The following is a 12324-nucleotide window of genomic DNA, read 5'->3' as shown; positions in this document are numbered from 1 at the left end:
CCCTAATACGACTTCTCTAGATATTTGACTGGAGTTGTCTCGATGATCACTCGTAACCGAGCTATCAATTGCAGCTTAGGGTAGAACAGAAATTGGCATGGCGTCTCGTGATAGCCGCCCAGAAACCACGCGTCGTGGCAAAGGGTCCTATTTCACAAGGGCAGTGGATCAAGGAACTGCAGCGCGTGTTTGCCGTCTTCGAATTATCCAAATCGAAATTACATCTGCAGAGTCGTCATCTGAATGTGAGGTCTATTATGTCGGGGTACGAAAGGCATCGGCTTGTATCTCTCTCCGAATTAATCTGTCAATGTTGTCCTTAACATCTTGTGATACAGATCAGAAGGTGGTCGAGCTGTACTATGTGTCTTCGGCCAAGCACGATCACACACGCCGAGTTTCTGGACGCCTTGTAAACTTCGGGTTCTGGAAGGGTTCGTGGCTTGTGGCGATGCTCGTGGAAACAAAGTCTCTCGGTTTCTACTGATGATCATGAGACTTTGGCATCTGCTCGATAGAGTTTCTAGGTTAACTCGAAGTAGAAAAGGTCTCGTAGCTTTCGTGTTGAAAATCACTAGACCCGACAGTCAGTGTTCAGACCATCTAATGCTCTCAAACAAGACAACTTTGTAGCCCTTCAGAGGACAACGTCAAAGCCCCAATGAAAGAACTGGAATTCCTTGAATGCCAGGTCACAAATTTAGAGGAACAACCGAGCTTGTGGACAAGAGACGATGATAGGAAGGAATCGAAGACAATGACGAAGGCGGATACAAGGACGAGGATAAGGACGACGACGACAAGGACGGCGAAAAGGACAACGGCAAGGACGACGACGAAAGTAGAGCAGTCAATGACAGACGCTTCAGGACTCTCCGACTCATCTCTGACCTGTTCCACCAAATATCCAAGACACCTGACCTTTCCAGGACATCGTGCCCATCAACGTAGCAACCGACACCCTCCCATCACCCGAAACTAGCGCGACCCGATGGCTGCCGAAGCCCGAGGCCGAGTGTAATGGTGCCATCCCCTCGGTAAGCTAATGAATTCACATAATCAAATGCCCAACGATCGCAGACTGGCCAAGGCCGACAGTCCCCCCTATCAGCCCGTCTTTCCATTTCTGCTGCCGTGCGTATGTATCGGTATGTGCGTACATTGTACATGTGCATCATGCAAGAAGGCAGTGGGTTGCAGGCTGCGTCAGCCTGCCAGACCCTTTGACAGGCTGATTGCTATGCTGCCATCGCCCTTCGACGGTTTGGGACATGTTTGCCTCCTTCGTTCTCGCCTCTATTTCCCCACAAGCCGTCGTTCCTTCACCGTCACCGGCGACCTGATGTTAGTGTCGAGGCGTGGCCGCATCCTGCCTGCACTCTTAATTCCGCTCTTGCCTCCGGGTGAGCACGTCGCCCATCTGGGGAATGCTCTGATTTCTTCCATCAATCACAGCCCGCGTCCGAGGGCGGGCCCGGCCCCTGTGGCCAGCTCCAGGGGTGTAGCTTATTCTTAGCTTGCCTCGCAGACAGCAGGCGGCGCCGGTTTCTCCTCGAAATAAGTTGGGGACTCCGCGATTTTTGGCATGTCAGATGGTTCCATTTCTCTAGCCTGCTCCGGAATGTTGGGGTTTTCGCGGGGGAGATTTGAGAGATTTTGGTGGACGCGGAGAAGACGGAAACTAAAAGCTGGAGTCATGCTGGGCCTCCTGGCGGAGAAATCTGGCATGCTTCCCGGGGGATTGAAGAAATTGTGCCGGCGGGATGAGATTGATGAGAGAAGAAGTCAGCCTGAGGCTGATGTGGTACACTTGTGACCGGACTGTTGGGATGTGCGAGCACACCACGACGAATCTCGCCAAGGCGCTTGGGAAGGAAATGATATCAAGTTCGCCTTTCGGGCAGGTAGGTGTTCACAGTCACAACGGCCAGCAGTGAGCGATATCGAACGCCTTGGCAGCATCGGGTGGCTTGCAGTGCCAACACGGGATCCGCGGATGAAATGGTCTTGGCTGTCCTCCAGTGCCCTATGTGTCCTCTGGGCAATGAGCCGCAAACAAAGCTTATGTCAACTCATCTCTATCCTTGAATGTTTAATGCTCGGATTGATTGAATCAGAGAGTTTTGCAAGGAAAAGAAACAGGAATGAACGGCGCGCTGCCGATGCTTTTCTAGTCAGACCAGACGCAGTTGCAGGGCGGACCATCATGTGAAAGACGAGGGCTGACTGACCGGGCCCCGTTTCTTCGTGTCGTTGCATGAGAAAGCGGGAATAACTGGGGCATAGAGATAACCTCGCGTATTTTGGCGCCGGGAGACCCATTCTTTCTCAGCTGTTGCTGCCCTCTCTCTGACCAACTAGTCGTTGTCATCACATGCACGCCCGAGCCTCTTGCGTCTTTAATCTATTTGACTTGCAGCTTGTCAACGCAGGAGATTGACGTTGCTGTGAAGTTTTCTTCATCTCATACAGGACGAGCATTCGGAGAGAGTATCATGATACACAAACGATGAGTGCAGAGGTGACGATGGCTGGGCCCACGGAGAGGCGTGCGCAAAGACGGGAATCGGCATCTGGAGTCGGCGAGGTGGTGGGTGGACGACCTGCATCGCCAAGGGCCATCATCCGCCTCGCCAGCAGAAGCGCACGCGTCAACGGAGCGCGATAAGGCGTGGGCCGCATGACCTTCGACCTCGTCTCCTTCTCGAATCTGATAGCGCACCCGCTGGTTGTACTGCAAATCCACAAACGTTCTTTCGCACGTCGAAACACTCACAGGCGTGTGGATGGTGGGCGTGCTGGGCGGAAAGAAAACGCCCAAAAACAAGCGTTTGCCCAGACCGAGACCAGCCACCACCCCGCGGTGGTTCGAATCGTCCTGTCCGTTTCCACTCGCCCGCCCACTTTAACGCGATTGGAAAGGGCCCGCCGCCGCCGCCGCCAGAACAAAAGGTGAAATTGTCATTGGTGGAAGTTTTGGGCATGGGGTTTCTCCGCCAGTTCGGCCCCAGAACGGCCCTTGACAGGGATGGCTGATGTTGGGGGCCCTCGTTCTGGGGAAGACGGACGGATGTGCCACACGCGGCGCGGCGCCAAGAGATTTCCGGGTCTGCCCTTTTCCCTCTCTCTGCTGATGGATGTCGCCGCATCTCTTGGTTCGTCTTGTCCCGTCGGACCTGCTCCCATGTTCTCGGCTCGCTGTGCTGTTGGACGGATGAGCGGCGGAATGGAGAGGGTGTGAAGATAGCCCCCTGTGCAGCTCACACACGCACACCTCTTTCGATGAGCAACGACCCCAGGCACATCATACCCTGCGGCGATGGCTTCAACCACCGGACTCGGTCCTTTACCCTGACTGCCTTTTAACGCCGCCGCAGAGAGAGAGCAAGAGAAACTCCACCTCCACTCCCCCGGAGCCAGCGCTAGCCCCGGCGACTCGAACATGCAAATTATGGGGAACCCTATCCCCTCCCCTTCGTCTTCCCCCTTCTTCGCTATCTAGACCCGGGGAATGAGGGGAACGAAGACGGGGGAGTTTGGGGGAGGATTGGGGGAGGAAGGGAAATTTGGTCCTTTTTTTGCGGGGATTCGAGGGTTTAGTTTAGTTTGGTTTGGATGAGACTGGGGTCGGTCACCTTTGTTATCAAACCTTTAAAGACAAGCTTCGCATCTCTCTTTTGACTCATGGCCTGATCTCTCTCTTCACCTCTCTGCCGGAGTTGTCCAACACGCATTCTTCTGTCTTCATAGCCTGCCTCTGGACCTAGACGACGAAACGCTTCCCCTGTGTCGAAGAGCCATCATTTTATCGGAACAGCAGCAACCAGGTCGTTCAAGATGGCGGTCACCGGCAAGAGGGTGTACAACTGGTACATCTCCCTCATGGCGGCCATGTGCATGGTCCTTTACGGGTACGATGCCTCCGTCTACAACTCTCTCCAGGGCTCCAAAAACTGGCTCGCCTGGGTCGACGTCGACCTCAAGAAGGATACGCAGTTGATCGGTCTCGTCAACACGGCCTACACCATCGGTGCTATCGTTGCTGGTTTCTTCATCGGTGGTCCCTTGGTAAGTTATGACCCCCAACACGCTCGGAGACCGTGATATCTAACGTTCATTCTTCATAGGCCGACCAACTCGGTCGCCGCTGGGGCATGGCCATCGGCTGCTTCGTCACCATCATCGCAACCCTCATGCAGACCTTCACCCCGCACCACAAGCTCGGAGTCTTCATCGCCGGTCGTGTCATCATCGGTCTCGGACAGGGTATGGCTTTGACCGCCGGCCCCGTCTACATCGGCGAGGTTGCGCCCTCCCAGATCCGTGGCCACATCATGGCCTGCTGGCAGATGTTCTACAGCGTCGGCAGCTTCATCGCCTACTGGATTGTGAGAAGCCTTCCCCCAAAAACACTACGTCAACCTCCCAGTTGGCTAACACATCTCACAGAACTACGCCTGCTCCAAGCACCGCGCCTCGCTCGGCGAGTGGGACTGGAAGATGGTCGTAATCTTCCAGATGCTCGTCCCCATCATCATCATCATCGCCCTGCCCTTCCAGCCCGAGAGCCCCCGTTGGTACGTCCAGAAGAAGGGCGACATCGACTCCGCCCGCGCCGCCCTCATGCGCATCCGCGACACCGAGCAAGAGGTCGAGGAGGAGCTCCTCACCATCCGCGAGGCCGTCGAGTACGAGAAGGAGGCCATCAGCAGCAGCTACTCCGCCCTCTTCAAGGACGCCTCCATCCGCAAGCGCCTCTACCTCGCCTTCGTCCTCAACGTCGGCCAGCAGCTCACCGGCCAGGGCACCCTCAACAGCTACTCCACCGCCATCTACAAGAAGGTCTGGCCCTCGGACGACACCATCAACCTCATCAACGCCCTCAACGCCACCTGCGGCATCCTCTTCACCCTCAACGCCATGTGGACTGCCGACCGCTTCGGTCGCCGCTGGCTCTTCATCGTCGGTGCCGCCGGCATGGCCGTCTGCATGCTCATCGTGCCCATCGTCGGCCTCAAGACGCCCTCCGCCGCCGACGGCACCAAGAGCGAGTCCGTCGGCATCGCCATCGTCTTCCTGCTGTTCCTCTTCACCTTCTTCTACAAGCCGTCCTGGGGCGCCACCACGTGGATGTACACCTCCGAGATCTTCTCCGTCAACGTCCGCGCCCAGGCCGTCGGCATGTGCTCGCAGATGCAGAACGTCGCCAACACCATCTTCCAGCAGTTCTTCCCCACTTTCCTCGCCAACGAGGGCCTCAAGTGCCTGTTCTTCTTCATGGGAATGAACATGGTCCTGGGCGTGTTCGTGTACTTCTTCATCCCCGAGACGAAGCAGATCCCGTTGGAGGAGGTTGATGTGCTCTTTGGCGGCGCGAACCACATCGAGAAGGGAGGCCAGATCATGGGTGTCGACAATCAACACCCCGGGACCGCTTCCGGTTCTGAGAAGGACGGAGCTCAGGTCCAGCAGACCGAGAGGAAGGAAGTTGTTTGAAGGAGTCGGGATAATGAGTAATGTGTTTGCTGTATTTGTCAAGTAATGTTGAATCGGCCCAACGGCTAAGCCGGAGCCGGTCGCGCTATACCCTCAATCGCAAGTCTTGAAGTTGTCAGCGATTAGTCGCTACATGCCCAATACCTGACCATCGTCTGTTGAGACTGAATCAGTAATGCACGGGGGTAATCGAGATTGAACTATGCCCGTGAGACATTATGATTCTTTGGGATTGTCGCTGAGCTTGGCTGAAAACGCTTAAGCGGTTGGCTGATGCCTGTTCTAATGTGTATATATATATCATGACTAAACAACATAATCCAACTGGTTTGTGCGATTCGGCAAGACTACCCTATGCCTGCGCGTCTACAGCTCTACCGGCTTCGCTGACGGCCAGGTTAGCCATACCGCTCATCGCCGCTTCCGACCCGTTTGGGGCCTTGTCCTTTTTCGGGCCCGACTTCTTCTTCCGCTTGGCCGTTCCCAGGCTCACCGTGGGTGCCTCGAGCACCCAGCGGGCAATTGCAGCGGCGCGCTCAGTCAATATGGGATATTCTCGTCCATCATCGACACTCCACCGCCGCAAGGCAGGTGAAGGCTGGCCAGCGAGACCCGTGTCTTGCTTCCCGTTGAAACCGTTCTTGATGCCTTGCAAGTAGTCGTGATCCTCCTGGGCTCGCTTCTGACGAGCAGTAATAGCAGCACGAAGGCTTGCCTCGTCAACGACTCTATCGTCGTCAAGGGAGTCCATGATGGCCTGCTGACGAATCCGCTCCTTGCGCTGTTCCTCATTCTCCCCAATGTGGGCCAGCGTGTTGCTGTCCTTGGTGATTGACGCAGCCGCAAGGGCGGCAGCCTTCGGAGACGACTGAATCTTGTTCTGGTGCTCAGCCATGGCAACGTCTAGTATTGGTAGCGGTGCAGGGGCGCAAAGTTGTTCCCACGATGAAGTCATTGAAATCCAGTTGCCAGCTCTTCGAAGTACCTCGATCCAATCTGCTCTCGCTGGAGACCGACTCGCTTGAAAGATCGGATATCCGTCAGCCAGACGCGCTAGTCGAGCTACCATGTGCGCGTGGCGCAGAAGCTCTTTCGTAGATGTTTGAACAAGGCAATGGCAAAGAAGAAGCGAATGAAGAGCATCCGTGAGCAAGGGATGATATGTAATGGCCTCGTGCTCGGACGGCTGGGCGGGGCCAGATTGACGCACGAGTTCCTGAGAGGGATACGGCGGGATGTCTGCGGGGGGGACGGCAGCGAACAGATCGGACAAGGGGTAAGTTTTGTAAGAAGGGGCAGGCCCCGAGTCGGGGACTCGAGGGTGACGGATACCGTGAGCTGCGAGATTAACCTTCTCAGTGAATTCTCTTGTCACCCTCAGGGGCAAATCAGGGGTGTATTCGAATTTGGACAGGTAAGCCAAGTAGTCGCGCAGAGCTCTCTTGGCGTACGTCTTCACGATTTTACGTTTCTCCAGACGTTGGCGCCCTGCCTCTTTCTCTGCCGCAGTAGGTTCTGAAGGCTGGTCTGACGGGACTTCGCCTCCGGGACTCGCATCACGAGATGCTTCCTTCGAGCTACCAGTCCGCGGAGATGCAGCTGCCTCAGGGAGGCCGTCAACCACATGCTGGCATGCCATTGTCAAGTATACCCCAGCGCGCTGAAATAGCAGCTGTGTTTCCAAGCTGCTAGGTTGCTGCTCCTCGGTAAGAATCACGTCCGGGGGTCTTCGGGATCCAGTGGCTAGCTGTAGATCCTGCGACGAAGGTGGTCGGTGAAGTGGCTGATGAAAGCGGTGCACTTGCAGCGCGCTACTCAAGTCTTGAGCAGCCCCCTCGTAATCGTCTTTGAATATCCTCACGGTAGCCCTGGTTCGAAGTGCCTCGCCCTCGGTCGGCCTAGCAGATATGATATCGTCCAAGGGCTGCAAACTGGTACACTCAGCCAGTTGCCTTGAGGGTATCTTTTCATGGAAAAAGTGGACGTATTTGGCATCGGGATCTTCTTTGCTGCGCTGCAACACCAGAGATCCGATCTCTTCAAGCGTTGACGCTCCCTGCATCGTAGCAACGCTGCAGGCGATCTCGTCCAAACGATATGCGCGGGCCAGCTTCTGGCTGGCCTGCTCTCTCATTCGGAATTTGCGTTCTCTGCTTAATTTTGCACCATGCCCGCCATACCCCAGCGCCGTATGTGAATTCAGTCCTCCGTGCAGATTTGCCAACGTTGGTGAGGCGATATCACTGGCTGCCCGCACTGCGAGAGTTGTAGCTTCGTCGACGAGCCGGCGGATCTTGAGGAGGTCGAAGAAGACGGCAGGATCGATGGGGCGCGGGCGCGGGGTATTGTAGTTTATGTTCGCAATCGTTTCGAGGATCTCGATGGGCATTTGTAGCCATGGGCCATGAAAGGATGAGATAAAGCGCCAATGCCTGTCGCTCAGTGGTCAGCCGTGCCGGGTTTGAGAAAAGCAGTGCCGGGTGTCCGTGTCGCATTGCGCTTCTGCCGGCGAGGAGACCGCGCAAGCACAGGGAGACAACGGCATCGACACGAGGGGCAAGACGGACTTGTTGCGACAAATTATCAGCGCGGGAACATTGTCCGCGACAGCACTCGAGGCATTTCGACCCCTAGAAGAGCCATTGGACGACGATTGCGATGCGCTTCCGCTGGGGACACCACCGTCGACGTCGTCAGACACGGGCTGCTTGGTCTTCTTCTTTGCCATGTTCGCAGCTGTCAAAGAACAGGGTTGTCCGATCTGCAACGTGCTGCTACGTCGAGTCGCAAAAGGTTGTCGTCGAATTCCCAGGGCACACGGCACAGACTCGAGACGCGAAGGACGTTGATGGTGGGGAATTATTGACCAATTGATATTGAGCTCATGGTAGCAATCTTAGTTATTTCGGATAAAGCATGCTGGTATCGATGCGTGTACTGTGAAGATGTTGATTGACGCCCCAATCCTCGGCGGTTTCGTGAGTCCTCGGCAGCAAAATTCCTTTGTAAGTCATTCCTGGAGATGATTGATTTGCTCTTTCCATCGAGGTAAGGTACCTACGAGGGGCCGATAGTGAGTCACGTGCTGACTCAGGTGACACTCATCAGTGCGTCGAGTTGGGGGCAGTGACATGTGGATAGGTACCTAGGTACCTTTAGCAGCCGTGCCCCGCCTTTTACCCGTTGACACACCCGGGTGCCGTGCCGGCGTCTGACGGCTTCGACCCGACGTCCCGTAGTCCAGGAACCATCCGGAACGATATGGTTATTGGTATTACTTCAGAAATCTCTTATATGTACAGAGGACGACCTTAGAGATTCATGTTGATCCTGGACTCGAGGCTGCTGCCAGCTACACAGGAGCTATGTAATCAACAAGATATCATGCGCAAATTCATTTCCTTGATATGTAAGTTGCCAGCTGCCCAGTATTTCTAACATACAATACCATAGACATTTCCTGTAAGTACATGAAGGAAGAAATAATGAACAGCACTCTCGAAAATCTCCCTGGTCCTCCCACTGTAGTGGAAACCATTGCAAGGCAACCTACTTCTGGATCCCCTTCATGACAGCCACAAACAAGGCCATCACTCCAATGCCAACTCCAGCGACGGTGAATCCGGCCTCCATGTTCTTTCGAACGATGCCAATGAGGGCGCTGAGAAGCAACCAAGAGGTAACCACCATTGCGGCAGCAATTCCGACCGCCGTCTTGCTCATTTCGTGCTGGATCAAAATGAATTGCGGCTGCGCCGCGTTCACGAGGACGTCCGGGAAGCGATCCTCAAAACGGCCACAATCTTTGCTCAAGGCAGGACGTCGAAAGAACGCCGTGAGCTCGGGGGAGTACTCTTGTACAGTGACGATGACCTCGCGAGGCAGAGTCGCGGCCTCAGGATCTCCGTTTGAGCCGCCGACCTATGTTCGTCAGTATGGCCCAGGATATGATGTGACCCCATTCACAATGGAAGAACAAGCCAGCAAGGTGGTACAGAGTGAACTTACAGCCGAGATATCTGCCTTGTGCATCGACCCTTTGGCGAACAGGTTGGAGAGATGACCGCGGGGGGCCGCGGGGCTGCGGCGGTATTCCGCGGAATCCAAGAGTTGATGGATTTGATCCATTGTTTCTTCGACCGTTTGCAGGCTCCCAATACGGAGATGGAACAGCCAGAACGTGCCATGCTTCCCGGCGACGACCACGGGAAGGACTCGCAAGGTGGCTGGGACAGGGTCCAAAGCCACATCGCCCTCATTGTTGATGGCTGTCATGATGAAATGGCGCCGAGAGAAAGCTTGTGGTAGTTGATTTATACAAGAGAAGGCAACTGAAGGCAACCGGATCTTGAGTTTGGAGAGAAAGGTAGGATATGCAAACCGTGTGGGAAACCACGAATATCAATAGTGGTTCGCCATCGAGGCAAGCGAGCCATTGCTACAGAGCTCGTCGCATTCGAGTCGATGTCTGCGCCTTGTCGCAATTGCTACGAACCCATGACAAGTTATCTTTCCTCCCCGTAAGAGGACCTGACTGTGTGGGTGTGTGGCCTGGAGTCCAGTTATGGTAGCCCCTGCTGGTCTCCTCCAACTTGGAAGTTCTATTGGGAATCCGGCCTGGCCGTCGAGATGTATTCCCCAACTAATTCGGACTGCTGGCCTACATTGTGCCCAATGATTCGCATCTTCCCGGGGCCCTGGTTGATGAGGCTGTCTTCTACGAGCTCAAAGTGGCCTGAACGGTAACAGTCGTAAAGCTAGCAGGAGTTTTGATGCAGCCTGCTGGTAGTCTTATCCAAACCGGAGCGGCCACCTATGGTGGATGGGGCCATGTACTACCAACAGGCACGGGGAAATGATTGGTAGTGCAGCTGAGGTCCCCGGCCAGTTCAAGTCTGGAGCAGGGGATGCATCGAGTCGTTTTAGAGGGGGAGGGCTGCTCCTCGTCTCAATTGCGCCGAGCCAAGCCAGCCTGCTCCCATTCGCTGACGCAGTTCGACGCAGCCGCGACGAACAGCAAGCGACAGTGAAATAGAAAAAAGGGCACCTCAATAAGACCGCGGCTCTTCTCCCATAATCATTTTAGCTGCTCCCAACTAAAATACCCCACTCTCTCTTGGTTCGTCTCCTCAATCACTCGAAATCTTACTGTCATGCCGTCCATGTTAGAAGAGCATTGTTGGTGATGTACACTGGCCCAACAATAGGAAGGTATGTTTTACTTTTGCCAGACCAATGGGTGCTTGTTTCTAACTAGGCTCCCGAGATAGGAGAACATCGGTTTCGTCGGCTATCAGTAGCTGCGTAGAGTCTCTTCCGTCTCGAACTCCGGAAGAAGCCAGCAAAGAACGGCCGATGCTAGACATGTACCTCCGGGAACGCAAGCAAGGAAGCGTCGCAGAACGACTATATCTCGTCGCCCAGGACCAGAAAGAAACCACAGAGGCCTTAGCAGACTGGCGGTCTTCGCAGACTGCCAGTTGTAAACTTCATAATTGGCAGAACGTCTGGAACGACATTCCCTGAGGTTGTCGATCACCATGGCAAAACGCCTTCGAGATGGCGACGAGGATCGATGGAATAATGCCGATAACGGAAGACCGGATGATGTTCTGACTAGGGGCTTCCGCTCTTTCATGAAGGGCTTTCGCGCACTTTACGTGGAGTTTCGGATTGAGAAGGGATATACGGCCCATCTCGTGAACATGTGTTGCCCGGTTGCGCTGTTCTGGTCTGATAAATACACCGATGGCGTGAACTCTTGCCATGGGCTGGGATTTCCATCACATCAGAAGCTCAAGTACGTCTTCTGGTACAGCCCTCTATGCAGAAACACGTTGAATAACCATAACTGCCAGCGAACATATAGCGCGTCAGCATAGTCCAGCCCTTGCCAAAAAGGGAGGCAGGACAGCGCCGCTTCTGGACTGCAAAAGATACGAGGCCTGGAGAAAGAAGCCAACCAGGAAGGGCTCTGCGATGGGGAAAGATGACATACGAGAAAAGTGGTGGGATACTGTGCAAACCCTAGGTCTGGCAACGAAACCAGACAACCTCCCAGAGAACGGTACTACCTTTCATGCAAGCCATGACGCGAGAACCTTTCTGACACCTTTTACCAGCTCATATGGCATCTGCCGCCAACCAAATACCCCTCATGGACGGATTCATAGCGTGGGGGCTTCGCCGCGACCAACTTGTTCCTATGGTTGATGCTTCGACACAGACAGACTCTCCTGGGCCCGTCGTCTACAGGGACCCAACCACGACAGCACAAAGACTCAGTGAAATGCCGGCTAGTAATGTGTCATATCAGCAACTCGGACCGAATCATGATTCTGGCTACGGCTCGATGGGGCACCAAGACCATCTTGACGATGACAAGACGCCTCAAACAGACGGTGAGCCGCAACAACCTTGCACGCAATATGCTGAAGACAAGGAGGATTATTTCCCAGAAATCACACAGTTCAACATTGATAATTGCGATTTCTCGGCGGAAGGAGGATCGCTCAATGCTATTCTAGAAGATGCAAACGATTTTGATATATCTGAATTTGTAAATCTGCCCTAGATCAGCTGTTAACATGCAACATTTATTCTATTCTCTGCACAGAATGTTTCTGTTGCTTTCTCTGGTCTCCCTTCTTCTCTGATACTCTCGAGAGCTCTCTCACCGTCTAATCTTGCTGATAAGGCTGAAAGGAGAGCCATTGGGAGAAGCAGGATGGGAGGGCTTTAGAGGGCAGGCCTCAGAGGAATACATCGTGTACCCAGAAGCACCAAGCCAGCTTGAGTGCTAGGTCAGCCATAGGGCTCATGTCAGCC

The 12324-nt window shown here is 54.5% G+C and overlaps 2 protein-coding genes across 2 annotated transcripts; one reads left to right on the top strand and one right to left on the bottom strand.

Annotated features, from left to right (window-relative positions):
* Positions 1-3837: 3837 nt before the first annotated feature.
* On the top strand, positions 3838-5496 carry GCG54_00005743 (putative quinate permease; the record flags this gene model as incomplete). The annotated part of the gene is made up of 3 exons (XM_045405759.1): positions 3838-4068; positions 4128-4388; positions 4450-5496. 3 exons carry the CDS (start codon positions 3838-3840, stop codon positions 5494-5496), a joined length of 1539 nt encoding a protein of 512 aa, XP_045264157.1.
* Positions 5497-5848: 352 nt separating this feature from the next.
* Positions 5849-8224, bottom strand: GCG54_00005742 (uncharacterized protein; the record flags this gene model as incomplete). The annotated part of the gene is made up of 2 exons (XM_045405758.1): positions 5849-7928; positions 8064-8224. The coding sequence occupies 2 exons, from the start codon at positions 8222-8224 to the stop codon at positions 5849-5851; spliced, it is 2241 nt and encodes a 746-aa protein (XP_045264156.1).
* Positions 8225-12324: the final 4100 nt, after the last annotated feature.

The sequence above is a fragment of the Colletotrichum gloeosporioides genome (genome assembly GCF_011800055.1).
Source record: "Colletotrichum gloeosporioides strain Lc1 chromosome Unknown consensus_47, whole genome shotgun sequence".
NCBI lineage: Eukaryota > Fungi > Ascomycota > Sordariomycetes > Glomerellales > Glomerellaceae > Colletotrichum > Colletotrichum gloeosporioides.
This window is presented reverse-complemented; position numbering and strand designations above follow the sequence as displayed.